Genomic DNA, 27,725 nt, shown 5'->3' on the forward strand with positions numbered 1-27,725 from the left:
TGTAGAACAAACAACCAAAGCATTAGAAAATCAAGCAAACTCTACTACATAAATATTATTACCTAGTCTCAGCTGCATTTTTATTCCTCTCCAATATGAGGAAGTGATTTTTCTGGCTGTACGGAATAAGGAGGATATCACACCTCAAGAGAGAATTTAAGAGTAAAATAAAACTGTATTTAAAAGGCATTTTGTGACAGGGAAAAAAGGATCAAACTTTTTCAACATTTTCCCTTATGACTGTTATCCCTAATTCTTCATCTATGCAATTGGCACATTTTACCTTCTGGAAAATGTCCATCTCTTCCAAGAAACCAAATAAAACAAAGACTGTCACCTACTAAAATAGAGACCACTTCAAATTTAATTTAAAAATAAAAAATAAGATTATAATAAAGGTAAAAAAATAAATTTCAAAATATTTAACGAAATGTTTGCTCAAGATGTTTCACTATATAAGTCTCAAGGGGGAAAATCCTAACATAGTAGATAAACATGGTACAAACATACAAAGTCCAAGGAAAACACCATCTAAGCAAGACACATAAGTGGAAAAATTAAATCCTGTATGAGAAAGCAGAAAATTTTAACTAAAAAGCAATCACCAATAGCCCAATCTTTACTATTCTGTGTTATCAAAAAAGAAGGATGTACAGCAATAACACAACCACCAATAAACTCTGATCCTTCACAACTGACGAAGAAAACATGCGTCTTTCACAAATGACTGGCTATGTTACAAAGGTTGACCCAAGACCTGCAACTGGTATACAGTACATGTCCTTTCATCTCTGATGTTGGGAAGATGACAAGAACAAACTTAGTCACAATACCTCTGGGTGGCAGATCCATATCTCCTGAAGTAAGTCCTATCAAATTAGGCCTTTGGGCATGCACTCTGTGTCTATACATAGGTCTGGAAGTGTTTGTTATGCTTGGGGCTTCAGGATTATAGCCATCTGTGTCATATGTATCTGGTAATACAAAAACTGTAATTAAACAACAATTATAAAACTCCACTTTGAAACATTTTGCCATATAGTTAACATAAAATACTGACACTATATATTACAATGTTAGCTGAAAAGATCTCAAAAATAATTCACTTTTGTCACTAGTATCAAAAACATAATCATAATAAAAAACTTTAAGGTTTAAAATATTATCTCAGTTTATTCTTGCAACAATGCTAGGAAATAGGTGTTATCATCATTCCCATTTTACAGATGAGGAAACTGAGGCAAAGAGGTTAAGTGACGTACCTAGGATCGCATAGCTATTAAGTGTGGCAGGCCAAATTTGAACTCAGGTTTTCCTGACTTCAAGACCAACTTTCCATCCTCTGTTCCACTTAGCACACTTTGTGTGTGTGCGTGTACGTGTGAATGTGTCTCTAGAACTGACAATTTTTATACTGTACTGTGAAATTTTACCAAGAAAAATATTCCAGCTATAAGTGCAAAAATAGTACAAAAGTGGATGATCACAACTCTACCACTCATCAGCTTAATCACCTTGGCCAGGTCCCTTAACCTCTCTGGGGTTTAGGTTCCTTATTGTTAATAAAAAGACTAGACTAGATATTCCCTCTAGCTGTAAAACCAGTATATTTTATGAGATGAATTGCCACTTTAACTAAGTTTTTTCAGTTCTAAAATTCTATGACTCTCTGAACTGATAATCTTAAAAAGCCCATACTGCACCTGCTGTAAAGAGAGAGGGTGGTGCAGGCGGAGGCTGGTGATGAATACCCGTTGTTACTACAGTAGGAACAGAACTGGTTGCAGAGTTCGGAGGAGCATCCATACCAGATGGCTGCAAAGGAGGAAGTGGAGGAGGTGGTCCTGTAAAAATCAAGAATAAGATATATGAACAAAGTGAGTAAACTAAATATTGTAGGCTAATCAAAATGTTTTCTTTGGTCAGGTGATGTTCTGATATGACCTGCGATATTACAACTAAGGTGAAATCACACTTACATATAGCAAAGATGGATTCTTTGCTAAGGAAGAGTGCATCTTAATAGAAGCAAGGATACATTTGCCTAGAAAGTTTTAGACTTCATCAGGAGGGTTTTAAATTGAGAAGAAAAAAGAAGAAAACTGTCCACAAGTAATTAAGCCAAACCAGATACCAGCCTTTAACAGGTATGACAAAGAACAGTTAGTAGAGTTATCAAACAATTCAAAAGAAACAACATCCAAAAAAAGGAACAATAACTCAAGCCAGGGTCTCAGATGTAAATAAAACAATTCACAACATATGACTAAGAAATAAAATGAACTAGAATAACAGGATTTGAGATTTTAAAGCAATACAGTATGCTCATAAGTTACCAAAGACTTGATGGGCTCAACATAACAGGCATTTACGTTTATAGTCTGCCAAAAGTTTGGCTTAGATCATCTCGCTTGAGTCTAATAATCTGAAGAGTGGGGCACTGAGACTGATGCAACACCTAATTAGAACGGGACAACAGACAGTAGTAATCATTTAACAAACATTTAATAAACAACTACAATGTATCAGGCACTGCCCTAAACAATGAGGATACAAAAGCAACAGTAAAAGAAGCCTACATTTTATCAGGAGAAACATAGATACAAACAAGTATATACCAAATGAATACAAAGTAAATGGGAGGAAACGGGAGACCAGCAACTGAAGGGGAGTGAGTGGGAAAAGAAATAGGAAGGTTTTATATGGGCGTCACTTAGGTTTTGAAAGAAACAATGGATTCTAAAAGGCTGAGATAACATCTCAAACATGAAGAATAGACAGCGTAAAAACCTGTCACCAGCTGATGCTACCAAGGATGGGGAGCCTGCAGCCTCAAGGCCACATGTAGTCCTCTAGGTTCTTAAGCGCAGCCCTCTGACTGAATCCAAACTTCACAGAACAAATCCCCTTAGTAAAAGGATTTATTCTGCAAAACTTGGATTCAGGCAAAAGGCCACACTTGAGAACCTACAAGACCACATGCAGCCTCAAGGCCACAGGTTCCCCAGCCCTGTAGCTAATCTATAGCTCTCTAGCTTTTGGTTAGTAGACGTTTTTAATCAGTATAAATAACATGGGATGTCATGCCAAAGATACAACAAAAAAGGTCACTTTGGCTAGACTGTAAAGTTTAATAAGCAGTATTAATACATAAAATAAAGTTCGAAAGGTAGGCTGCAGCCAGAATGTAAAGGACTTTAAAACAGAGAAACTTATAATTGATCACAGAAGCAATAGAAAGCCACTGAAGTTTACTGAGCAGGGAGTGTGACATGGTTAGACCTGCACTTTAGGAAAGTTACTCTGACAACTTTGTGGAAGACGGACAGGAGAGAGGAGAGAGATCTGAGGCAGGAAGATCAAGTGCCACTAACTAGTCCAGAAGTGAGGTGATGAGGGCTGCCTGAGTTACCTGAATAAATGAAAAAAATATAAGAGTTTATAACATGCAATGGAGATACAAGTAGAAAAACAATAGTCATTCTTACCAAGAGACTTACATTCTAATAAGGGAAAGATGACACATTTAGTAGGAGGGATAAACTCTGAGTCAGATGAAAAGGTCCCAAGGTCCTTGGGATTACACTGGGAAAATCTGCAGATGGTAATGCCATCTTCTCTAATGTCTTTTTAATGGATAAAACAACATGTATTTCTAATACTGAATCATCTGATTCTGCACCAAGGGCTTTAGAAGCAAGACCTTTCTTTTCAAGGTGTCCAGCAGTTGTAGCTGCTCAGGAGATAAGGGTTTCAACTACTGCTGAAACAGGTGTTAGTTCATATCTCCAGAAGGGTTGATTCCCTGGACCATGGCTGCAGCAGCCAGGCTGTAAGCAGGAAAAGTAGACAAAAGCTGGTGCTGGTGGTGGAAAAGACAGCAGGCCTCATTTCCATCAGTTACTCCTTTCAATGACAAGTTCAGAGTCCGGGGCTGTCTCTGCAAGGTTTTAAGGGGAAGTGGTGGTAGATGTGATGGCAGTGGTTTGAACTGCCTGACACATGTTGTACTTCTGTACTGCACGTCCCCCAGGAACCTTTGCTACTTCAGCTAGGCTGACTTGCCTGCCCTATGGTCACCAGTAGTTGGAATTGATGGTAGTGGGGATGGCTGGCCTCTTTTCAACAGATGTTACACTAATGATGCTAAGAGCCTAGGTAGCAGCTGGGCTAGTAGTTTTGGAGACTCTGCTATTCCTGGCATTCTTGGGCCTAAGCTATCCACTGGTGACAGTTGGTAGGTAGCTGGAGGTGACAGTAGCAGTCCTTTTCTCTACAAGTGTTACTTCCTTTCAATGGTACCACAGGGACCAAACTTGAAGCAGAATCACTGATATTGGTGTCATGGCTACTTGTAGGGCTCCTGAGCTTTAGGTCCTTGTGTGTCTCCACCAGAGTATGAAAGGAGGATGTTATAGTGGAGAGGGTGAGGGTAGGGCTGCTTATACATGTGGCCTCTTGTCTCCCAGGCTGAAAACCATTTGAGCAGAGAGAAGGGAATGGCTGTAAGACATACTGTGACATTAGGAGAAAATATTAGATAACTGATAAGACATGTAAGGTGTGGGAGGAGTGAGGAATTAAGGATAATACCCAAGTTGTGAACCTGGGTGACTTTAATGATTGTGGTGCCTTCAACAGAAATGGGGGAATTTGGAAAAGGGATAGATTTTAGAGAAAAGATAATATGCTAAGTTAGGGATATGCTGAATTTCAGATGCCTAAGAAAACAGAGAACACAAAAAAATGGCAATAGAATAACATTACCTATCAAGGAGATGTACACCTTTTTGGAAACCTGTAAATCTAAGGAATATATGACTGAATAGATAGGTAGATAAGGAACAATGAAAGGAATAGATAGAATGTATATTGTACAGCGAAGTTCTTATAAATAACACAGCCAAAAAGGTGAAAGGGGCAATGCATTCTGGAGACAGATAACCAAGAAGGCAAAGAGACAGCATATATTTATGAGTTTTCTCATTAATTGCCAAAATTGGAGATCTAGTTCTGTTAAAATACAAACTCACAATTCTATTGTGAAATCAAGACGGAGAGACATTACTTGCCCAAAGTCACTAATCCATTAAGTGTTAAGAAATGGGGTTTAAACCCAGGTCTCTCCTGATTTCAATCCCAAGTCTTCTACTATAAAACATGGACTCAGCAAAAGCAGAGTATCTAATAAATTTTTAGACAGACAGCTACTCAGATTTTACTCTAATCAATAAAAAGAAACAGGGAAGTAAAGTAGAAACAGAGAATCATAGAAGGAAGTGGTGATGCTATTCCAGAGATCTTGAAAAATATCGAAGAGTATCAGATATAATTTAAATTATAGCAAATTTTAGGAGAGTGGATTTCAGAGTTCAAAGAACGTATAGTTAGGATCCTAACACCTAAATGTTTTGTGGGAATAAACTTAAGAAAGGGTGGCTCTCAAAAACAAAATTCAGTCCAAAGTAATCTCATTAGTGATTATGATGATGAAAAAAAAAAAACAATGGGTCAAAAAAGGAAATGCAGAAGTAGCTCATACTTTTTTAAAAGATATGTATAGAAAATCAGTCATTTGACCTAATAATTTAATTTTTGGTAATATAATCTAAAAGTAACATAAGAAACTTCTTTCAAAATTTTAATTACAAAAAAAAAAAGCAACCTAAAATCCTAGTGGCAAGTTCATGCATGAATAAATGGTGGTACATTTCTGTAATGGAATGTAAGTGCCATTAAGACAAGAAAGTAGGATGAGTATAAAGTAATAAAGAATTTTATTAAAAAATGCAAAAAGAACAAAAAGGAACATTAAGAAAAAAATACAAAAGAACTACAATGCCAGCCAATAGACATCAACAAGTTCCTAGTATGTTCCAGGCACCATCCTAAGTGCAGAGAATACAAAGACAGGCAAAAGTCAGTCCCTCCTCTCAAAGAGCTCACAGACTAACGAAATAACAACATATGTGAATGGACAAAGAATTCTGATGGAGAAACCTAGAGGAAATGGCTAAAAAAGTTCTATTAGCTAAAATTAACTGAAATGCAAATAGTTCCTAAGCAAGTTTATTTGTTTCAATATTTGGTATTAAGATTATAATTTGTTTTTTAAAAGACTCGAACAGAAAAAGGAAAGCAAAAGTAGGTAACTGAAGAGACTACAAAAGCATAATATGGTAAGGAAAGCTAAATTCCATTATGAGGTAGGGGCTTTCCAGAATGCTGAGAACAAAAAGAACTGCTAAGGAAATAAGGAACATCATGTAAAGAAAAAGACCACTGACTAGGGAGAACTAGTTGGTATTAAAAGACTATATTAAGAAAGAAAAACTATTTCATATTTTTCTTCTGTTTTCTCTACCAAAGAGAAAAATCCTCAAATGGAGAAATAAAGAAAAAAAATGTCCCATTAGAAATAAAACCTTGAAAAACATGCATAGAGAATGAGAGTGCCCATATCTAGTAACTCTAAATGACTACAAATCACCAGGCCACACAAACTAAAACAGTTTGCATGTGGTACATAGTAGGCACTTAATAAATGCCTGCTGACTTGACCTGAAATGATTTTTAAAACTTATATGGAAGTGAAGTAATATAGTAAAGAACAAGTCACCTGATTTTCAAAAGAATGATGATTTTTTTAAAAACTATGATCCAATGAACTTTTGATTGCTGCCAAAATTCCAGAATGTGATATTAAAAGGATTGAATCAATATACTAAAAATGACTTTCTACCTACCTTAAATTACTATTCAATACCAATAACTACCAAAAAATTTATTTTATAGAGCTAGGAAAAATAATAACAGAATTCATCAAGGGAATCAATGAAAAAAATGCTAAAAGTAAGGTGATCATCATCAAAACAACCTGGTATTGGCGAAGAGACAGAGTGCTGAATCAGCAGAATAAAATGGGTACACAATTATTGTGGTTTAGTCTTTCAGTCTCATCTGACTCTTTGTGATCCCATGGATCATACTGTCTGTGGGGTATTCTTGACAAAGACACTGGAGTGGTTTAGTACATAGGTATACAACAATACACAATAGTCAATGACCCTATAGTAATTTAGTATTTGAAAACCCAAAGATCTAAGCTTTGGAGGCAAAAACTCACCATTTGACAAAAATTGCTGAGAAACTAGGCATAGACCAACATCTCCCACCACATACCAAAATAAGGTCAAACTGGGTAAATAATTTTGACATTAAGGGTGATATCAAAAGTAAATTGGGGAACATGAAAAAATTTACCTGGTAGATCTACGGATAAGGGAGAGTTTATGACCAATCAAGATATACAGAGGTTCATGGGAAGTAAAACAAATAATTTCGATTACATGAAATTTAAGTTTTCATACAAACTAAACCAATACAACCAAAATTAGAAGGAAAGCAAAATAACTGAAGGAAAAAATTCACAGCAGGCTTCTCTGATAAAGTCCGCATTTCTCATATATGTGTGTGTATATACATAAATAAGTAATAGGGAAATGAGCCAAATTTATAAAAATAGGAGCCATTCCCTAATTGACAAATGGTCAAATGATATGAACAGGCAGTTTTCGGAAGAAATCAAAGCTGTCAATAGTCACATAAAAAAAATCTAAATCATATCATTTAGAGAAATAAAAACTAAAACTCTGAGATACAATCTCATACCTGAGTGGTTAACATGACAGAAAAGGAAAATAATAAATGCTAGAAGGGATGTGGAAAAATAGGGACACTACTAAAGCACTGTTGGTGGAATTGTAAACTGGTCCAACCATTCTGGAGAATAATCTGGAATTATGCCCAAAGGGCTATAAAAACTGTTGCATACCTTTTAACCCCAGCAATACCAATAGTAGGCCTGTTTCCTCAAAGAGATTTTTAAAAAGGAGTGTGGGGGAGGAGGACCTATATGTACAAAAATAAAGCAGCTCTTTTTGTGGTAGCAAACAAATGAAAACTGAGAAGATGCCCATTGATTGAAGAATGGCTGAATGAGTGGTGGTATATGACTGTGATGTAATACTACCCTGAGAAACAGAAAACTAAACCATGGAATTTAGGGCCCCTAGCATATCACACCCTTACCTACGGGGTCCACTGCGCTCAGGAGTCTCTCTAGAAACTCAGGCTCTGCTTTGCATTCTTGTATAAGCAGCAATATGGGCCCCACCTTAGATCATTAAATCCCATGCAATGTAACTTTTTCTTCATTCTGGAAGCCTGACTCCTCTAGCCAGTTTCTATGGCCACAGGTTTCCCTGCCTGGGACTGGGGGATCTTATAACACTACTAATGCCTGCCTGTAGCAAGTGGAGTGTGGAAGCCTGCCCTAAGAAATCAGGCATCAGACTCTTGACTTTTATTCAGAATAAAGGCAACTATAAAGGCATATACCCTTATTTCCAAGAGTGTGGGAATTCCAGAATGGTCTCTTATTCCATAACAATACCAGTGCTGAATACCCATGCCTGGAGGCACTCTACTCCTGGATTCACCTCTAACACCCCACCTTTGCAGTGGACTTACCCCTCTCCACAGAAGTGGTTTTTTTATGGCTCTACTCTGTACCACAGCCTCCCTCCCTTCTAGGAAGGTCTCTGTGCCCTTGTCTATACCATATCCAATTATCCCTACTTCTAGAGAACCACTCTGATGAAGTTCTTCCCCAATTAAGGCCATCCCTCCACCGATAACAGAGGCTCTATTTCCTGCCCATTGCGGCTCTGCTGGCAGCCATACTATCCCTGATTGGTACAGCAGCCACTGTTGGCACACTATACTCATCTGTCTGGAAACTCTCAAGTGAGTTACTCCTGGGCCTGGGGTATAATGGAAGGTTCATGACCAGTCTCCAAATGCAGGATGATTTACTTTCCCTCACAGTATTGTGAAATTGTTGGGTACTAGACACCTTACCTCAACTAGTCCTCCTTCACAGAGGAGGGTCTTAGTGCTCTAAACAAACAAGTGGAAGATTTATGGATTAGGAGCTAAAACACACTGAAGCATGTCTTCCCCTTTCACCTTTGACCTATTCTCCATGTTGCCTGGAAACCTTGGAAGCATTTGTAATGTCAAGCAAAGTGGGACTTTTGCTGTTTTTAATTCTGGAGTATTTCTCAGCTCTAAAGCAATCAAGCGCACTGGATTGAGTCTGGCCTTTGAATCAAGTCTTTGATTGAATGAAGAGTCTTTGATGAGCAGTTTAAGTTACAAGAAAGCCTAAGTCACATGGTTGTGATGCCCTCTAGCCCTGAAAGTATATATATACTGAGGTTAGCATTTTGCTTTGGGGCTCACTCACTGGAAGAGTGTTCCTGTGATTTGGCCAGATGAGACTCTGAGTAGCCATTAAGAAGCCCCCCACCTTTGAAAACCCAGATGTTGGTGCTTCTCTCTCTCTGGTAACTATGTATGTATTGTTATGGTCAGACAGAAGCCCATCTGTTGATTTGTACCATATTCTCTGTTTGTATTTGCTCTGAAGTTCAGGGTGCTAACGTTTTCCCCTGAACTAAGTGAATTATATATCTATGTTTAATTAAAGTAAGATTGTTAACCCCTTAAAGTTGCTAGCAGCCCTCTGTGTGCTGATGTTATTGGCCTTACACCTCCACAGTAGCTGCAAGTAACATTTGTTGTTACAGAATTCTCCACTTTGCCCTCTCTAGTCTGATGTCTCTCTTCCTTATGTGCCTTGCCACCTATCTTAGCATTCACCTTGTATCTCATCTATTCACTTCTGTCTTATATAAAATCAAAATCATGTTTCAGGCAGTTGTTCCCCTTTGGTCTACAGGAACGTACCAGTCTTTGACCGAAAGGAGGTAATACTGTCATTGAATTTACGATTTCCATATTAATAGATATGATATGTGTAATGATTATACTATCTAAATTTGCTGGAGCTCCCCTATTTCTCAGGAGACTATGAACTCAGAAAAATTGGCACTCTGCAGCAGAAAGGGGTTGATCACATCTTCTGACATCCTAAACAATTCCTGTGCTTGTAGCTGCTAAGTGAACTGAAGCAGAGGCTGCACTTCTGTTCCCAGAATGCTAACTCTGGTTCTGTACCCCACTGAATGATCATACTGTTCCCACAGGACCCAAGAATGTCTGTATTGTACCAAAAATGCTCCCATGAGTGGGCCTGCCTGGGGAATTGTTTGCTCAAGACCTAAGAATGCCTATGTTAGGTCCAGCCTTTTTGTGGTTTTCATGTTTATAAACCCAACCATCGCTACAAGCCCCTGTACTCAAGAGGACTTAGGTTTGCAAACCTGTTTTCCTCACTCTGAAATTAAATTGCTCTTTGATTCCTAACTCACCAGCCTGTGGTCTGCTTTATTCAGCTCCCATCATTCACAGGTTAGGCACCAGTCCAATTCGAACTACATCTTTTGTCACTATCGTGCTATAAGAAATGACGAACCAGGCTATTTCAGAAAAATTTATGAAAAGTGAAGTGAGCAGAACCAAGAGAACATTGTACACAGTAACAGTCACATTTTAAGGATGAACAACTGTGAAAGACTTAGCTACTCTTATCAATACAATGACCCAAGACAATTCCAAAGGACCTATGATGAAAAATGCTATCCACCTGCAGAGAAAGATCTCACGAACTCTGAGATTAAAGCACACTTTTTTTCACTTACTTCTGTTTCTTGCTTTTTACTGTTTATTTTGCAACATGGATAATACGGAAACGTGTTTTGTATGATTTCACATGTATAATTGATATTGCTTGACTTCTTAATGAATGGGGGAGGAGCTAGGGAGGAGAGAATTTGTACCTCAAAAATTTAAATGCAAAAAAAAAAAAAAAAGCTTTCATCACATAGCTAGCATCAACCATCTAAGGCCAGATTTCAACTCAAGTCCTCCTGACTCCAGCACCAGTGCTCTATCACTAGGTGCTCCATCCACTACACCACCTAGCTGCCACTAAAACTTAAAAAAAAAAAATTTTTTTGAAAAAAATTAAGAAAACAGAGCATTTGAAGGACAGCTAGATGGCGCGGTGGATAGAGCAACAGTAGTGGAGTCAGGAGGACCTGAGTTCAAATCTAGCCTCAAAAATTTGACTGTGTGATTCTAAGCAAGTCTCAATTCCAGCTGCTAAGAAAGAAAGAAAGAAAGAAAGAAAGAAAGAAAGAAAGAAAGAAAGAAAGAAAAGAAGGAAGGAAGGAAGGAAGGAAGGAAGGAAGGAAGGAAGGAAGGAAGGAAGGAAGGAAGGAAGGAAGGAAGGAAGGAAATAGAGCATTTAGAAAGAGACAGAAGGCATCCTTGTCATAAATGCAAATGACATGAAGCTGACAGAGATTCCTTACACAATAGACTAAAAACAATCAAAAACTTCTCAACTGGAAAGAATGCTGGACTGAATCCAAGAAGACAAAATCTACTAAGAATAAACATAAAGTCTTGCACTTGGGTGAGAAAACTCAAATTTAGAGCTACCAGAGAGAAGAGATAGTGTGAGAAATAAGTTCATATGAAAAAAACCTGAGCATTTTAGAGAACAAGCTCAATATAAGACAAGAGTATGACTTAGCAGCCAAAAATAGTGCTCTTAGGCTACAATGACAGAAGCAGTATTGAGAAAAATATAGATGGCGGTCCTGATCAAGCCACATCTTGAGTATCATATCTTATTCAAGTTGAACATGGAAAAGCTAGAGGACAAACAAAAGGAAAGCCACCCAAAAGGTGAGAAGACATGAAACCACATCAAACAAACTAAATGAAATGGGAATCTATACTGGAGAAAGGAGGAATATCATTCTATCTTCAAGCACTTGAAGGGTTACCATATGCAAAAAGGATTATGGTTCTGCTAGACCTCAGAAGGCAGGAACAAGATCAAAGGGTGAAGTAAAAAGCAGGCAGATTTCAACTCCACATAAAGAAAAATATTCCTAACTCGTTAGTTATCCAAAATTCATCATGGAAGTCTTGAAGGACTGACATGAAGAGGTGCAGGATATAGGCGTTAATTGTACTAGATGACCTTTGCATTTCCTTACAACTCTAGGATTCCATGATGATCAGGATGATGTACTAAAAATAAAAACGTCTTTCATGAATCAGGTTGCTCTTTCATGAGTAAAATTCAAGATGATCAGAAAAACAGCAGTCAGGTTTGACAGCACAAACTATAGTTTTCTCAACATTGATCCAAACAATTAACTTATTCAGTGCCCTCTATCTGGTGCCACAAATAATTACCTTTATTTAATGCTAATATTTATATTTTTCTGAAAAAAAGTATTTAATATTTGAATTCTTCATAAAGAAAAAAAAACACATTTCATTCCCCCTAGAAATGAAATGGCTTATGGTTAATTTGAAACTGAGAAGATCAAATATTTTCACAACAAAATATAAAATTCAGAAGAGGGAAAACAGGGTCATAAAGAAGATAAAATAAGATCAAATAGCCCCACTAATGGAGCAGTGACCCTATCACATCCCACGTGTTTCAGTTTTCCTATCTTCCTAAGATTGAGTATTGTCGAATTTTCTTCAAAATTCTCATTAGGTTCAAAACATTAAAGACCAGTTTTAATAAAAGTAAAAGAGCCAATTAGCAAAATGAGCTTATTTTACAAACCAAAGTACATAAAGATATTATACAGCTATATCTGGGTATAGCTATATATGAGCACGTAGAGATACGAACACACACACAAATTTTACACACACACATTTGTTTACCTGTGACAGGAGGAAGGCTAGGTGGTAATGGACCTGGAGGCGGCACTGGAGGTCTAAGATTCACAGGTGGAGGTGTCAGAATAGGTGGAGGTGGGGGAAGTCCAGGAGGAGGTGGTCCTTCAACAACAGGTGGTTGTGCTGGGAAAGGCAGCATGCCAGGAAGGTTTACATCTTCTACAACTACAGGGTCACTTCCATGATCAAAAGGGCACATGTCTCCTCTCATACAGAAACCCTTTTCTGAGAGAGAGAGAGGGAAAAAACCTTATTAATTAAGCCATAAGAAAACGTGAGAATAAATAACATCTGTAGTTTTGAAACCATTTTGCAAAAATTTATGTGAGCTAACAAATTAGAAGTATTCTAAAAATATGTTCTGCGTGGGTATATTGTGATTTTTTTTTTACTTTAATTGGGGAAACATAATTGGCCATTTCAAATAACAATTCTCTATTGCTTCTCAATGACAAAAGACCCATCAAGAAACAGTGTTATATATAGGATAATACTGAAAAAAATCTCAAAGACAAAAACTTACACATGTAAACAAATGAGGCAGAATACCTAGCACATATTTACACCAATGCAAACATAGTATCTAATTTTAGAAATTAAGCATTCATTTTTTGGCAGTGCTTAGAACTTCTTCCACTAAAGCCCTTTTGCAATGGCTAATTATCATACAAGAATGACCTTAGGTTGTCACAAGAGCTCTGGCAGAATCCTTAAAAAGATAGAAGGGCTTCAAAAAGAGGCCCAGTGACATAACGTCATTTGAGGACCAGACTAGCTAAGTTCAAATAGACAGTAACACAAAAGGTTGACTACTAGGTGATTAATTTACTCAGCCCTAGCAGCTCATGAAAACTCTCTACGCTAAGGCATAAAGGGGTTGCCATCTGCATTGGTGGAGGGAGTACCCACATTGATGAAATAACAGATCTTTTGAAGTACTGAAGTTTGGCATTCACAGTAAAATCTTCCTCCAAAGCTCCCTGTTCATCTACCTTCTCATCAATTTTCTTATACATAGGAGACACTCAAATGTCTAGGTCCAATATGTGTATATTATTTCCCGTTTCCTAAGAAGTTTTTCCCTGTTAATTAAAAAATGTTTTAGTAGCAGTTCCTTTGAAAAAGCACATTCATAGGAATTTACTGTGGTTCTGGGGGAAAAGCAGCATTATTTTTCAGATAAATGATACTTAAAAATTGACATTCAATTATTTGCTTCGACATAAGGGGGGAAAGACAAAACTGAAGAAGTATTTAGTTAAAAGGGACAACATTATTTTGGGTTAACAAAAGAAAAATTTCACCAACACTAATTTCAACTACTCCCACAATCAGCAACACGTATCTAAATTAGACCTGTATAACACATTATGTCATGTAGAATATACTTAGCACACAAAGGTTGAAAGACTTACCATCATAATCTCGGCAACGTTTCTTTGGCATTGGAGGTCTTACGTAAGAATTATGGTCCACCTGGTCTTCATGAAATTCAGACCAGCTTTCCGTAGTGTTATTACCATGATGAGTAGGAGCAATGACAGTAATAGTACTGCTCAAAGTAGGAACAGGGTAGTGGCCAGATGAAATGTTAGTTACAGAAGAAACTGGAGTATAGTTGTTTTCTAATGGATCTGTTCTATCCAGGTCATATTTTGGTTTTCCCAGATCTCTTTCTACGAGAAAACATGATTTTCAAAAATATATTATTGTAAAAGATGCTTTAGAAGATCTCATCTTAAAGAACTTAAAGAACAATATTCTGCTTCAGACATCATACAAATATGAAATAAAAATTTAAGACGTATATATCAACCCTCTCTCTTTTGGCAATATCCTCCTCTGACTTTCTAAAGCTTCTTAGCCACCTCTTACCCATATTTCAGACTGATCATTTATGTTAAACAGGAATGAGGGTAGGTAGAGCAATACTTGATTTCACTGGGGGTAAAGAACACAACAAATTCCCAAAGTGGAAACTCCTTCCACCAAAGCAAATCAACAACTTGTCCACGACTTTGTATAGTCTTAGAGAATTGTTTGGTTCACTAAAAATGTAAGTGATTTGTCTGTGGTCAAACAACTAATAAGAGTAAAAAGCAAGACTTCAACTCGGGGCTTTATGATTCCAAAATTGGTCCTCTACTCACTACAGCATGCTGCTTCTCAGAAAAGGATATTAGTTAATTAATTTTAAAATCACATAGCTAGATTAATAATGGCTAGGTTTATATAGCACTTTAAGGTTTGCAAGTCACTTTACAAATATTATCTCACTTTATCTTCTGAACAACCCTGGGAATAGCTATTAGCACAATTATTCCTATTTTTTCAGATGAGAAAACAGAGACACAGAGAGATCAAGTAACTTGTCCAGGGTGTCACACAACTAATAAGTGTCTAAGACCAAATTTGAACTCAGATCTTCCTAACTCCAAGTTCAACTCTCTAAGCTTACACCACCTAGCTGTCCCTGTGAATTATAAAAACAGGAATTAAGGTTTTTGGAACATGAAAATAAATTATTTTCAGTGATTTTTTTTTCTTAAAATATTTTCTTTAAAAGCCTTACTTTAAAGTTTTCCAACACAGTATCCTTTGGAGATTTCACATTAACTCCTAGAGTTACTCTTTATCATCCACTCATTCAGCTATTAATTCATTCAATAACAATCTGACAAACATTTACTTAAGAGAGACAGCATGGTGCAATGGAAGTCAGCTGAATTTGGAGTCAAAGAGCAGGAATTCAACCTCTAGCTCTGCTACTCACTATCTTTACAATTCTGAAGAAGCCACATGACCTCTAGAGGTCTGTTTCCTCATATGTAAGATGCTAGGACTGAACTAGATCTTCTTTGAGTATCTTTTAAGTCTTAAAACCACAAGTCTATAAATGCTTACTAAATGCAAGACAGTATATTAGATAGATGATGAGTAAATATGAATAAGAAAGGGTTGTTGCCAATAAATCTCCAAACTAACAACTTTAAATCCCGACAAGAAATTCACATTTAAGAAGAAACATTATATTAGAAAATGTTAGATATTCATATTTAAGCTTTAATCACCACTGTTCCATTCTCACTCAAAACTGATGAGAAGTAAAGATGAATGCATGAGATAAAAAGGAGGACAAGGCAGGTAACATTTCCTATGTAGTTTGAATGAACTACAAACCACCCCACTCTCAATCCCTAAGCTTTATAAAGTGAAAATGGAACAAAATACAAGCAATTCTATCACTAATTCCTTTTCCTTCACTGCTCCATGCATCTTTAAATCATTTTTCATCTTTCTCTAAGCTTTGAAGTGACATAAGTCTTAGGCCAGAAGAGAATACTCCAAAAAGAATTAGCAGAAAGGTAGAGTCAAGTAATTAGTGAAGAAAGAAAAAGAGCCCAGAAGTGTATAATCAAGACTAAAAATAAAGTTAACAGGGGATGATACCAATCATGCTTTTTCATTACTTTGTTATTCTATTTTCCCTTCAACAAGGTATACTGAGAATTACATTCACCTGGGCACACACAATGACAACTAAAAACCAATGCAAAGGCTTTACCAATGTGTAATCAATAAAGAAAAATAGCAAGTTTATTCTCTCAACATAAATCAAATTGTTAAATTTATGTAAACTATATCATGAGATTAAATTTAAACTCCTAAATATGAAGAGCAGCTAACTGAAGTTTTAATAGAAATATAAAATAAAATGCTGAGGGAGCAGAAAAGGGAGAAAGGTCAAGAAGGGAGGGTATTCATTATCTTTGCTTACCCCTGCTTCGTGTTCGACTGCGGCTTCTAGTCCTGCTTCTGTCTCTATCTCTGTCTCGCAACCGCTCTTTACTCCAACTCCGACTCCGACTTCGACTATAACTTCGGCTCCGCCCTCTTCTTCTATTGTACCTGTCTCTATAAGAATCTCTTCGAGGTGGGTTTCTATCATAATCTCTTTTTCGAGAACGGTCATCCTTTTTCCTTTCATCACGGCTCCTGAAATCAAAATACTATCATTTTAGTGTACTTACAAATTTAGGCTATTAGAAACAAAGTTGCCAGTTAAGATCTAAAAGTCATCAGCAAATCTCATATCCAAATCATTCATCAGTACTACAATCATAAAAACCTGGTAATCTCTAAAAATGGCAAAAATAAACATCTTATTTTACTACTCTAACTTGTTAAAAAGGGAAAAAAACTTAAAAATCAAATTTGATGATCTAAAACTAAAAATCCAACACTCTACATCTCCACATATAAGGCATTTGACTGTATCACATGCATGGAATGTTTTGTTACTGTTTTGTTTTGTTTTTTTGCATAGGAAAATGCTGATACAATAAAAGGGAAGAAAACTTGAAGGCCAAATGAAGAAAATGAGAGGAAAATGTTGCATTAGAATATGAAATTCTAGGTAGGTGTTAAGCAAAATCCATGATTTCTTTAATAAAAGAAAAATGAGATTTAGACTCAAAATCCATGTTTTTTAGTATCAATAAGCACTCATTTAATTGTATGTATATTCTTAGAAAACAAACGATATTAAATGTATTCTCTTCATTACTGAATCTTAGTTGTACTGAAATAAGACAAATTTTCCTTCAAATTCCTATTACTTAAGCTTATATCCTACCACCCACATCCTAGAATGTGATCACTTTTTAATGGCTATCCTAATGGGGAAAAGAAAACAGAAAAAAAAATCATTCTATTACTTTTAAGGTGTCATAGAACCCAACCCTGAAAATACTTTAGGTATTTAATGCCTAAAGTGAGTACTATGATGACCTGATAGTTCCTTTGGGAGGTAGAAATAGCACTGTAACAGATAATGTCCCCTACCTGCCCATGCTGTTCTCTAGGTCTAGAATGCCTTACCAAACCCATTCCCCAATCTTAATATTTTGAAATCCTACCCATCTTTTGAAAACCAATTCAAATACCAACTTCTCCAAGATGTCTTCCTTAGTCCTACCCAGTTAATCTATCTAGGCCTTAATTGTTTTCTTTCATCTATAAAATAAGGAATTTGGTTAAGATGATCTTTAAAACCATTACTACCTCTAAATCCTATAATCTATAAGAAGAAAAATGACTTTTTTCTGTGACCTAAAATAGCCCCTTTTTCTTATCTTAGTTTCTTATTATATAGTTATTGCATTACCATTCATTGTATAGTATGAGTAACTAATAATCACATAATATTTACTACGTGCCAGGTACTTTACTAAATGCTTTACAATTTTATTATCTCATTTGTTTCTCACAACAAATGTGGAGGAAGTGCTATCATTATTATTCCTATTTTACAGATGAATTATTACCCCCACAAGAAATGTCTGAGGGTAGATTTGAACTCAGGTCTTTCTGACTCCAGGCCCTGTACTCTACCCATTTCATCAGCTGGTTGCCACTAACAGGCAAACATATATCTGTCTGCAAAGAGGACCCTTCATGACAGCAGAGCCCATGTCTAAATTATCTCTATCTTTTCCCTTAGCCCTAGCACAATGCTTTGCAGATAATGTGTGCTTTATAAATTCTAAAGAAAGGAACAAATAAATGGAATCAGAAAACTGAAAGTTCTTAAGAGATCATATAGAAAGAAGTCCCAGATCTTCTTGGGACCAATTATACTCCCAATCACTATACATACACACACACACACACACACACACACACACACACACACACACACACACACAGCACTAACTTAAGTCTAAAGTAAGAATTCAGTCTTAAGTCATTTGAGCTTAACAACTTAAAATGAATTTATCACCTATTTTCTCTGTAGCGGGAACTTGACTGGGGAGGACTATGATTTAACCTTCTAGAAAATTTCTTCTCTCGTTCCTCTTCCTTTGCAATCTGCAGTTCAGGAAAGAATTTTTCAAAAAGTATATTCAGCAATGAATGTTATCTACCAAGTCAAAGTGTTAATAAGTTAAATAACTTGTAATTTTATGTACTTTACAATAAACACTAAATGAAAATATACAATTACCTATTAGGCATATAATTCAGTTAACAGTAAGCATGTGTCACAATGAATTGTTTAAAAGTATCTAGAAAATAATTAGACTCAACAAACACATAAAATAGTAATGACAATGTTTTATAAAGTGAGGACTTTTTTTTAAAGATAATCAAGAAAAGCTTTTATTTCATTTCTTCAGAAAGTAAATATTTTTGCACATTTAACCTTAATGATTTGGCCAAATTCATTAACACCATTAAAAAGAAGTAGAAGAACAAGTTAGTATTTTGATAGGACTATCATAAAATGAGTATTTCAGCAAGACAGCAAAGTACCTAAGATGAAGCAGTCCTGGTCTAACAACAGATAGCACCATTATGGCCCCACACAGTCAATCCTCTAGCTGGCTTTCATCTCATGGTACAACGGGGGAAAAAATCCTCAGATAAACTCAAATCAGATACTTTCTCTAAACCTTACTCTTCTCTTTCTTAATACCTGACTTTCTCTAACACCCCAAACCTGACTTTCAAAGGCCCCTCTCTTCCCATAAAATTCTAGGTTCTAAATTCCAGCTCTACATTGTATTGATGCCATCTAACTCTGGGATGCCATGTTAGGCTACCCTCCACAGTGTCTCACTTCTTTCCCTAGGAAGAGTTATAAAGAGAGGGGTGGGGTGGGAGTGGAGGTGGGGAGGGAAGGAGACAGACTATACTTGGGTGAGGTAAGAGGACTAGAATAGAATTTGCTGAGAAGGTGGATAAAGGTACTACACATCAATCTATCAACAAGCATTTATTTGAAACTTACTATATGCCAGGCTACACAGGTGGAAGATGAAAAAAAGGAATCTTAAGGTCAAATTAAAGAAGATAGCTGAGATGGAACCAATAGCATGGGAGGTAAGGTGACTGTCCCTTACCTTACATGTTGTAAGGTAAGTAGTTTTGGGTTGCTAGGTCAAGAAAAGGAAATAGAGGCCTTCTTATAGAAGTGTAGTAGTCAAAGACAAAACAATTTAAAATAACTAAAAGTATACACAATTTAGCTTATTTCTGTTCGACACTCTTCTTTTTCTCTACAAGCATCACATCTTGATATAACCATTTCTCCAAAAATGAGAAAACTGTTGGAAAACCACAGGTTGAACTTTGTAAGAAGTATTACTCTTATCATTTTTCTAAAAATATGATAATGCATTTCAGAGAACTATTTGAAGGGCTGTTTTTTTTTTAATGAGATATTTATATTTTAAAGCCAGGCATTTTTTTTAAGTTACAACTTGGGGGGCATTAATACATATATATATATACCTAAATCAACCACAAAATGGAGGAAACTAAAATAAATGCATTAGTGAATTTAATGATAAAAATCAGATACTCCGAGCCAAATTTAACAACCCAAAGACAGATGATCTACCAGGAAATTTTTGAACCAAGTGACCAATTAAATCCCTTACTCCTCTATCCAAATAAACTATCATGATCCCCTTGAAGTCTTTGAAGGAAAAACAATATGTAGCTTAAAAATAGCTAATCTGATTCATTTTTTACAGTTATGTGAGTTATATGCTGTTTATTCGTCTTAGAACATACAGCAGTTAGAAAATTAACATCATTTTGCCATCACGTCTAAACAACTATACAGGCATTATTTTCAGATTCTTTAAAGCATAAACTCATATTGATACTCCAGCTACCAGCAACATTTAGCTAACCTTTCTTCTCAGGCATCCTATTTTTAAAATCTTAACTTCTTCAAAGGCAAATAACTACTAACCCATCAAAAATGAACTTTCTATTTTCTAATTTTTTTTACAGCTTATATTCCTGTTATCTTCATCCCCATGCTCTTCTGCATCATTTTTAATCTCCAAACATATCTGAAGATGTGAAAAAAAAATCTCTTACAAAGTTACATATAAAACTCACCTAAATCTGTCTTCCCTTTTGTTCTGACTCAACGCCTAATTCAAGAGATAATTTAGACCAATAGCTCTTAGAAAGCAACTGTCATAGAGGATTTCTATTGCTTACACCAAAAACAATCCATAATGGGTTAGCCTAGATGGCCAACTGATATTGATACCCACAAAATACAATGGATAAAAACACCAGGATTAAGTCAAACGGTAGCCAAAAATTTGGCGATGAAGCAATAACTGGTACATCAATAGTTCAGATGAGGTAAAGGTTTTGCTATGTAATTCGGTAGAAGGAACATAACACTCCTCAAAGGATGGCTAGGTCCTCAACTTGTATTCAGAGGTCTCAAGAGGTTCTCTCTGGCCCCCTGAATCTGCATCTGATTTCTTAATAAAACCATTCTCATCTCTCTCCTTAACCCCAAGAGTGCCAGAAGCAGCAATTCTTAGAGCATTCCTGAGTGTGAATTCATGGCAGGATGACCCATGGGAGAAATCTCTGAATACAAATCTAGAGGAACTTAAACCACATTTTGGGAAGTAAAAAAATCAGACCCTACCTTTTGCTCCCCACTCCAACTCTTGCCAGAGCACTTACTTTATTTATGTGAACTGGCACTGATCTACCTCCTCTATTTGTGTACAGCGATATGCCTATGTTCTGCCAGATCTTCAACCAATACTGACAGACAGATACAAAGGCCATTGATTTTTTTGGTGTGACAAGCTCAGGTCATTTTGTGACATGAAGGCAAACTAGGAGGGTCATGCACACATGTTGCCTGAAGGGAATGGTTAAAAAGGCTGACTTACCCCATATAACCAAGTAAAATAGGAAACTTAAAGCTGGTGTCGTTTAGATGGCTGAAGGGAAGACAATTCCCATAACACTTGGATTTGGGTCAAACAGGGCCCCAGAAAGGACAAATGCCAACATTCCTCATGGCACTCCCTCAAAAGAAGCAACCTATTTAGGTGCACCTTTGCAATTCTACCACAATTCCTATTTAAAAAAAAAAATAGCCTATACCCAGGCTATTAAATTCCAGCCCCAGAAGTAACTAAATCTTCTTTATTCTACTTAAAAATTTCAATAAATATTTGTTAGCATTTTCAAGTATTTAGTTCCTGCAATTAGTGACTACCTTAAGATACCAAGTACCTTCATGTTCTTCTTAGACAAGCTTTATGACCTGCAAGGGCCAAGGTTATACAGGTAGGCTACCCCATTTTTCGACACAAATGTGTATGAAATTAACAACAGTTGACTTGTAACCTGAGAAGTTCAAGTACAGCTAAAAGTATGAATCTCTTCCATAGCAACCACACCAAGCGATTTACCTGCTTGAACACAACTAGTGATGGGAAGCTTGCAGAGAAGCCCATTTCCTTTCAAGATAGCCCTATGTTTTATGATGTGTCAGAATGTGCCTCCCCTATAATTCTACACTTTGCTCTTAGTTCTGCATCCTGGAGCTACATAGAATTAGTTTAATTTCCCTTCTACATGAAAACCCTTTGAACTATTTAAAGACAGCTATCATGTCCCCCTCAGTCTTTTTTTCTCCAAGCTAATAACCCTCAGTTCATTTAAATGTTGCACAGACATGGTTTCAATACCCTCACCATTCTAGTTATCATTCCTTTGATACACTACCATTTTTCCACATCCAACTTTAAATGTGGCATCCAAACTGAACACAATGCCGAGGCTATGGTCTGACCAGGGTAGAATACGGTGGAACTATCCTCTTACTTGTTTAGGACACTGTATTTCCACTACTGCAGCCTGAGACTGCACTAGTTTTTCTGGTAGCCATATAACACTCTCAACTCACACTGAGCTTTCTTAAGAAAAATATAAGTCTTTTTCATATGAATTGCTTTGTGACCATATCATCACCAATCTGAAATTCTGCAGTTAATTTTTTTCAACCTAAGTGCAAGACTTTATATGTATCCCTTTTATGTTTGATTTTGTTATATTTGGATAATCATTCCAACCTGAAGAGAGTATTTTAGATCCTGATTCTGTGATCCAATATATTAGCTGTCCCACCCAGTTTCATGTCATCTGCAAACTTGATAAGCATGTCATCAATGTCTTCATCCAAGTCATTGATATAAATGCTGAATGGAACAGGGCAGAGGACAAAGCTCTTTGGCAAGTCACTAAAGACCACCCTCCAGTTTCACGTCGATCCATTAATCAATACACATTGGGGTCCAGTCGTTCAACCAGGTCTGAATCCACCTAACTGTACTATATTCCATATTCCAGCCCACATTTCTCCATCTTGTCCACAAGGATATCATGAGAAACTTTGTCAAATGCCTTGCTGAAATCCAAATATAATATTTTCCATAGCACTCCCATGCTCTAATAACCTAGTCAAAAAAGAAATGAGGTTAGCCTGGCATGATTCGTTCTTAATGAACTCATGCTGGTTCGTAGTGATCACTGCTTCCCTTTCTCAATGTTCACAAACCATCTGTTTTAATAATCCGTTTTAGAATTTTGCCTGGGATGAACATGAAGCTCACCGGTCTGTAGTTTGTGGAATCCACCTTCTTCCCCTTTTTGAAAATTGGGACATTTGCCCGTCTCCAGTCCCGCGGCACCTCTCCCGTTCTCCACGATTCATCAAAGATCACCGACAGCGGTTCAGCGATCACATCTGTGAGTTCTTTCAGCACCCTAGGGTGTAATTCGTCCAGGCCAGGAGACTTGAACTCATTTAGAGTCGCTAGGTGCTCTCTCACTATCTCCTCACCTATCTTTGGCTCCAATTCCCTTTTAACCATGTTTGTTCTATCCTTTCCAGTCTGAAGATCATTCTCCTTGACAGAGAAGACGGAAGCAAAATAGCAGTTGAGTAGTTCCACTTTCTCTCTGTCGTCGTTAATATTACACATCCACCCCAGGCAAGGGGCCTACCCCCTTTCTTGCTACCCATCTTGCCCCAAATATTTCTAAAAGAAAAAAATCTATTAACATAATAGTTCTGACTAAACACACATGATGGCTTCATTTCCATTAATTATTACTGCTGCCATTGCAATCCTCAAACACTAGTACGCAGCAGCTACTAGAATTCCAGTGTTAACTGGCAGCAGTAAATAAAATGGAAAAGTCCTAAAAATATGAAACACAGAAAATGATATTTCAGGGATCCTTTAAGTCTGAAGTTAAGAGCTTTTACATCAGTCTGAGATTAGGTCTGACTTTTTGGCTCTTTTACTAAAGAGGGATTCTTTCATTACATGCATCTAATAATACTGCAGAGTAAAGAAGATATTTTGCAAATCTGATCCTAGTAATAATAATGGCATGATTACATAAGCCTCCAAGACAACAGGATATAGCAAATAAAATTCATGTAGTTCAATGCTGATGTCATATGGACAACTTAAACAGCTTGTAAGATATGACCCAAATTCCTACCTCTTCCTTTTTTATATCTTTTTCTTGGTGTTGAAAAAATTCTACCTTTAGACTTCCTGATGATGGCTGTTCGGGTGGAGGTAGGTAGCTCTTCGTATTCACAGCATCAAAAAGTTTTTCTACAAATATCTGTGTCTCTAAAAAGAGAAATTAGAAAATCTATGAGTTAAGGGACAATTCTAAGCTACTAATCATCCAATATTCCACAGTAATTACTTATGCCAGCATTCTGATCATGCTTTCTAATTTTTAATTAATAAAATTTTAAATAATGTTACATTTTTATGGTCTCAGCAACTTTCTCACACAACTAATAAAAAAGACCAAGCTGGAAAAAAAATGTTGGCATGGTTATAGATGACAATGTAGCGCAGTCTTTCTATGTCGGTAAAATTTGAATATGCCAATTTTTCAATAATATTTTTAAAGTTTATTAAAATATGGATAACATTTCCCACTTACCCTTCTGAAGAAATACATCCAGTTGATCAATACATAATGCCTTCAGCTCTTTTTCACTTTTATCCTTCTTTACCAAAGCAAGAACATATTTAGCCAGAGCTGATGGGTCAGCATCACAGCTAAAAATAAAAAATAATTTCTAATATAAGTATAAGAATGAAAATATCTGCAGACATAAAAGAAACTCCATCACATACAGCATTCTCTGTGTGCTTATCATTTAATTATTAGTATGTATAATGAGTAGAAATTAGTATGTAAATAGTGTTTCCTTTTATATGTTTTTAGAATGTTACACACGTAAATGAAACTGGGTATATTAACCACAACAGAAAACTATGGGGGAAGTCTTTGGACAAAATACATTTTAAAAGAGTTATCACTACACATATGAAAAGGCAACAGGACTTCTTTCACTATTAGATTTTCATGTGACACTACACATAGAACAACAAAAATGTGGGAGAAACTTTTTATCTCAATGATTAAAAAATTCAATTATACAGGTCATATCCTCTACAATTTTGCAAAGAAGTGTTATAAATTTACTATTGTTTTAAGAAAGAGGACCTCCAGCTGAGACCTGGCAATACTTTTGTCATACAAATCTTTGCTATAGCATTAGGGTGACAGGGTGATGAGATTTCATCTGCAGTGGGCTGCCAGATAAAACTTCTAGATGCTACACATTTAAGTTTCTCCAACCTGGCTATGCCTGCCTAATACAGAGAGATGGCTGAATAATCAAAAAAGTAAAGAATAGACAAGAGCAAAAAAAATAGCTTGATGGCTTAACAAAATATAGGCCAAAGAAAAAAAAATCAAAGAAAGGCCTATAGGTTTTCCTCAGCAAAAGTGAGTGGTGAGATCTAGAAGATCATAGTCCACAGGAAAAGATGGTTGCAACTGGATAGCAGAGGGGAGGCCCTAAAAATTTTCATATTTCAGCACAGAATAACTAAGACTCTATACAGGTTCATTTTTTTTAATAAGATAGTTAAACACACCCACACACACTCGCACCCACACACACACACAAATACAAATTCTTGAAAAGAATAAGGCTCCATGGTACACTTTTTTCTGTGACCTTGCTAATTGTTTTTTATAACCAGACAAACTTGAATTCTGCCAAGAATGATCACAAGGTAAAGCCCTGCCATCCACATACTAACAAAAATAAGTCAAAGGTCTGTGATGTCATCACTGGAAACTGTGATATAAGAATTTATCTCACATAATAGGGGCCCCAACATATTAGTAACTTGAAGAGTCTTAAAGAGTTGTCTGGGGCTCAGAGATTCTAATTTGCCCATAGCATGCACTAGAGGTAGAATCTGAAGCCACATGTTCCTGATTCTAAAGTCCAGAACTCTATCCAAAATGGCATATTGCCTCAAAAATAACTAATAACAGAAATAACTACAATATTAATAACAAAAAGATCCAATATAAACTTTAGGCAAAATTTGTGAGTTTAGATAGATAGATAGATAGATAGATAGATAGATAGATAGATAGATAGATAGATAGATATATCAGGGAACCTATTGAAAAGCCTCAATTCCTATTTTTTAATTTCTTGCAAGCACAGGATAAAAACCTGATGGTGTAACTATTTACAGAAAGATAAGATATAGTTACGTGCCACTGCAGTCTTCCTATATGAATGGTCTCTGGTCACAGCCAAACCTGAAGTATGAAATCATCATTCTCTTCTGGTATTATCAGTGCTGGAAATTTTGGACCACTGACCAACAGGGAACACAAGACATTCAGAACATATAGTTCAAGCCTATTGTTTGCCTTCTACCAATTCTACAAACAATATAGGAAAGGGAGGGCACCCATGGACACCAAACCACTACAACCAAGTTGTCTCATTTCAAGAATTTCCCCTAATCTCCCTCTTCTCCCTTTGTTCATTCTATGTCCAAAGAAACAATATCAAGTTCCCAATTATAAGCGCTGGCAAAACACAACCCCAACCACAGAGTTTGTACCTATTTCCTTCCCCATCCATAATGGTCGGCCACCATTTTTTCCTTTATTTTCAAATAAGTGACAGATAAAGGTAACAGCTAATAGTTACATATTACTTTATAGTTTATAAAGTGCTTTATTTACAATTAACTCATTTAAATGGTACTACTGAGGTCCCCTAGTATTTATTAATGTCATGTCCAAATTAAGTAAATATAAGTAAATATTTTAAGTTTACAAGAGCACTATGGTAAACTATGTTAAACTCTAGAGAAGTCTAAATAAGTTCCATCAAAGCAGTTTATGGTCTAGTAGCTTGCTAGAACATATACACTACTTTAATTAATATATATTAAATCCAAAGGAGAAATATAAAGTTCTATATAATGTCCAAGAGTTAAAGTTTCATGAAGGAGGTAGCATTTGAATGATACTTTAAAAGATAAGTAGGAATTCAATCAATCATAATTCAAGAGCACCAAAAAAGAACACCATCCATCTCTGACAGGAAATATACTAATATGCAAAATGAAAGTTATTTTCAGACATGGTTGGAAATTTATTTTTCTTGACTGTGTTTATTTGCTACAAGAGTTTTTTTTTCCTTTTGCTTTTTTTTTGGCGGGGGGGGGGGGGGGAGATACAAGAAAGATTTTGTGGAAGGGAGTAATATAAGACTAGAAAGATATTATAGGCTCTGTTTGGCTCAGGTCTAGAGTGCTGCACTGACCTCAAGGTGTGCTTAACCAACCAGCTACTCATTTTGATATGGCTAGGGCTGGGCAGGGATATAGGGCTAGACCCAAGCAAAATACCCTAAAGACATTCTCATACCGAAGGGCCTCAGGGAAGACTCAGTCTGGCCTGAGAAGCTCAATAAAATTCTGGTAAAACTTAACTTAGCTGGGACCCCTCTGTGGAGTCCTGGGCTGGTTGAGGAGTCCAGAGATGATTCTCCCAAAAAGAGTGATATAATTCTAAGCCTTAGCAGTCACAATATTTCCAACAAGTTTAATTAAATGAAACAATTTATAAGTATGTTGTTTTGGTAATACTGTCCTCCAAAGACATACAGCCAAGTTACACCTCCTCCAAATATTCATAATTTAGATTTCTTGTTCACATATTTTTTAGTTTATTGTGAATTCCATTATAGTTATTTTTAAATTGAAATTGTTTTG

General features: G+C 36.3%; 1 protein-coding gene across 10 annotated transcripts in view; it reads right to left on the reverse strand.

Annotated features, from left to right (window-relative positions):
- RBM26 (RNA binding motif protein 26) overlaps positions 1-27,725 on the reverse strand; it is a 95,838-nt gene that overhangs the window by 57,226 nt on the left and 10,887 nt on the right. For 3 of the 10 annotated variants that reach the window (XM_036757598.1, XM_036757600.1, XM_036757594.1), the window contains exons 2-10: positions 24,562-24,680; positions 24,100-24,236; positions 23,199-23,495; positions 18,527-18,615; positions 16,523-16,740; positions 14,160-14,420; positions 12,730-12,969; positions 1,704-1,844; positions 834-989 (exon numbers count right to left, since the gene is read on the reverse strand). In XM_036757598.1, coding sequence (XP_036613493.1) covers positions 834-989; positions 1,704-1,844; positions 12,730-12,969; positions 14,160-14,420; positions 16,523-16,740; positions 18,527-18,615; positions 23,199-23,495; positions 24,100-24,236; positions 24,562-24,680 — 1,658 coding nt within the window. The remainder of the gene's footprint in view (positions 1-833; positions 990-1,703; positions 1,845-12,729; positions 12,970-14,159; positions 14,421-16,522; positions 16,741-18,526; positions 18,616-23,198; positions 23,496-24,099; positions 24,237-24,561; positions 24,681-27,725) is intronic. The other 7 variants (XM_036757599.1, XM_036757595.1, XM_036757604.1 and 4 more) reach the window with 5 other exon arrangements.

The sequence above is a fragment of the Trichosurus vulpecula genome, chromosome 4 (genome assembly GCF_011100635.1).
Source record: "Trichosurus vulpecula isolate mTriVul1 chromosome 4, mTriVul1.pri, whole genome shotgun sequence".
Classification (NCBI taxonomy): domain Eukaryota; kingdom Metazoa; phylum Chordata; class Mammalia; order Diprotodontia; family Phalangeridae; genus Trichosurus; species Trichosurus vulpecula.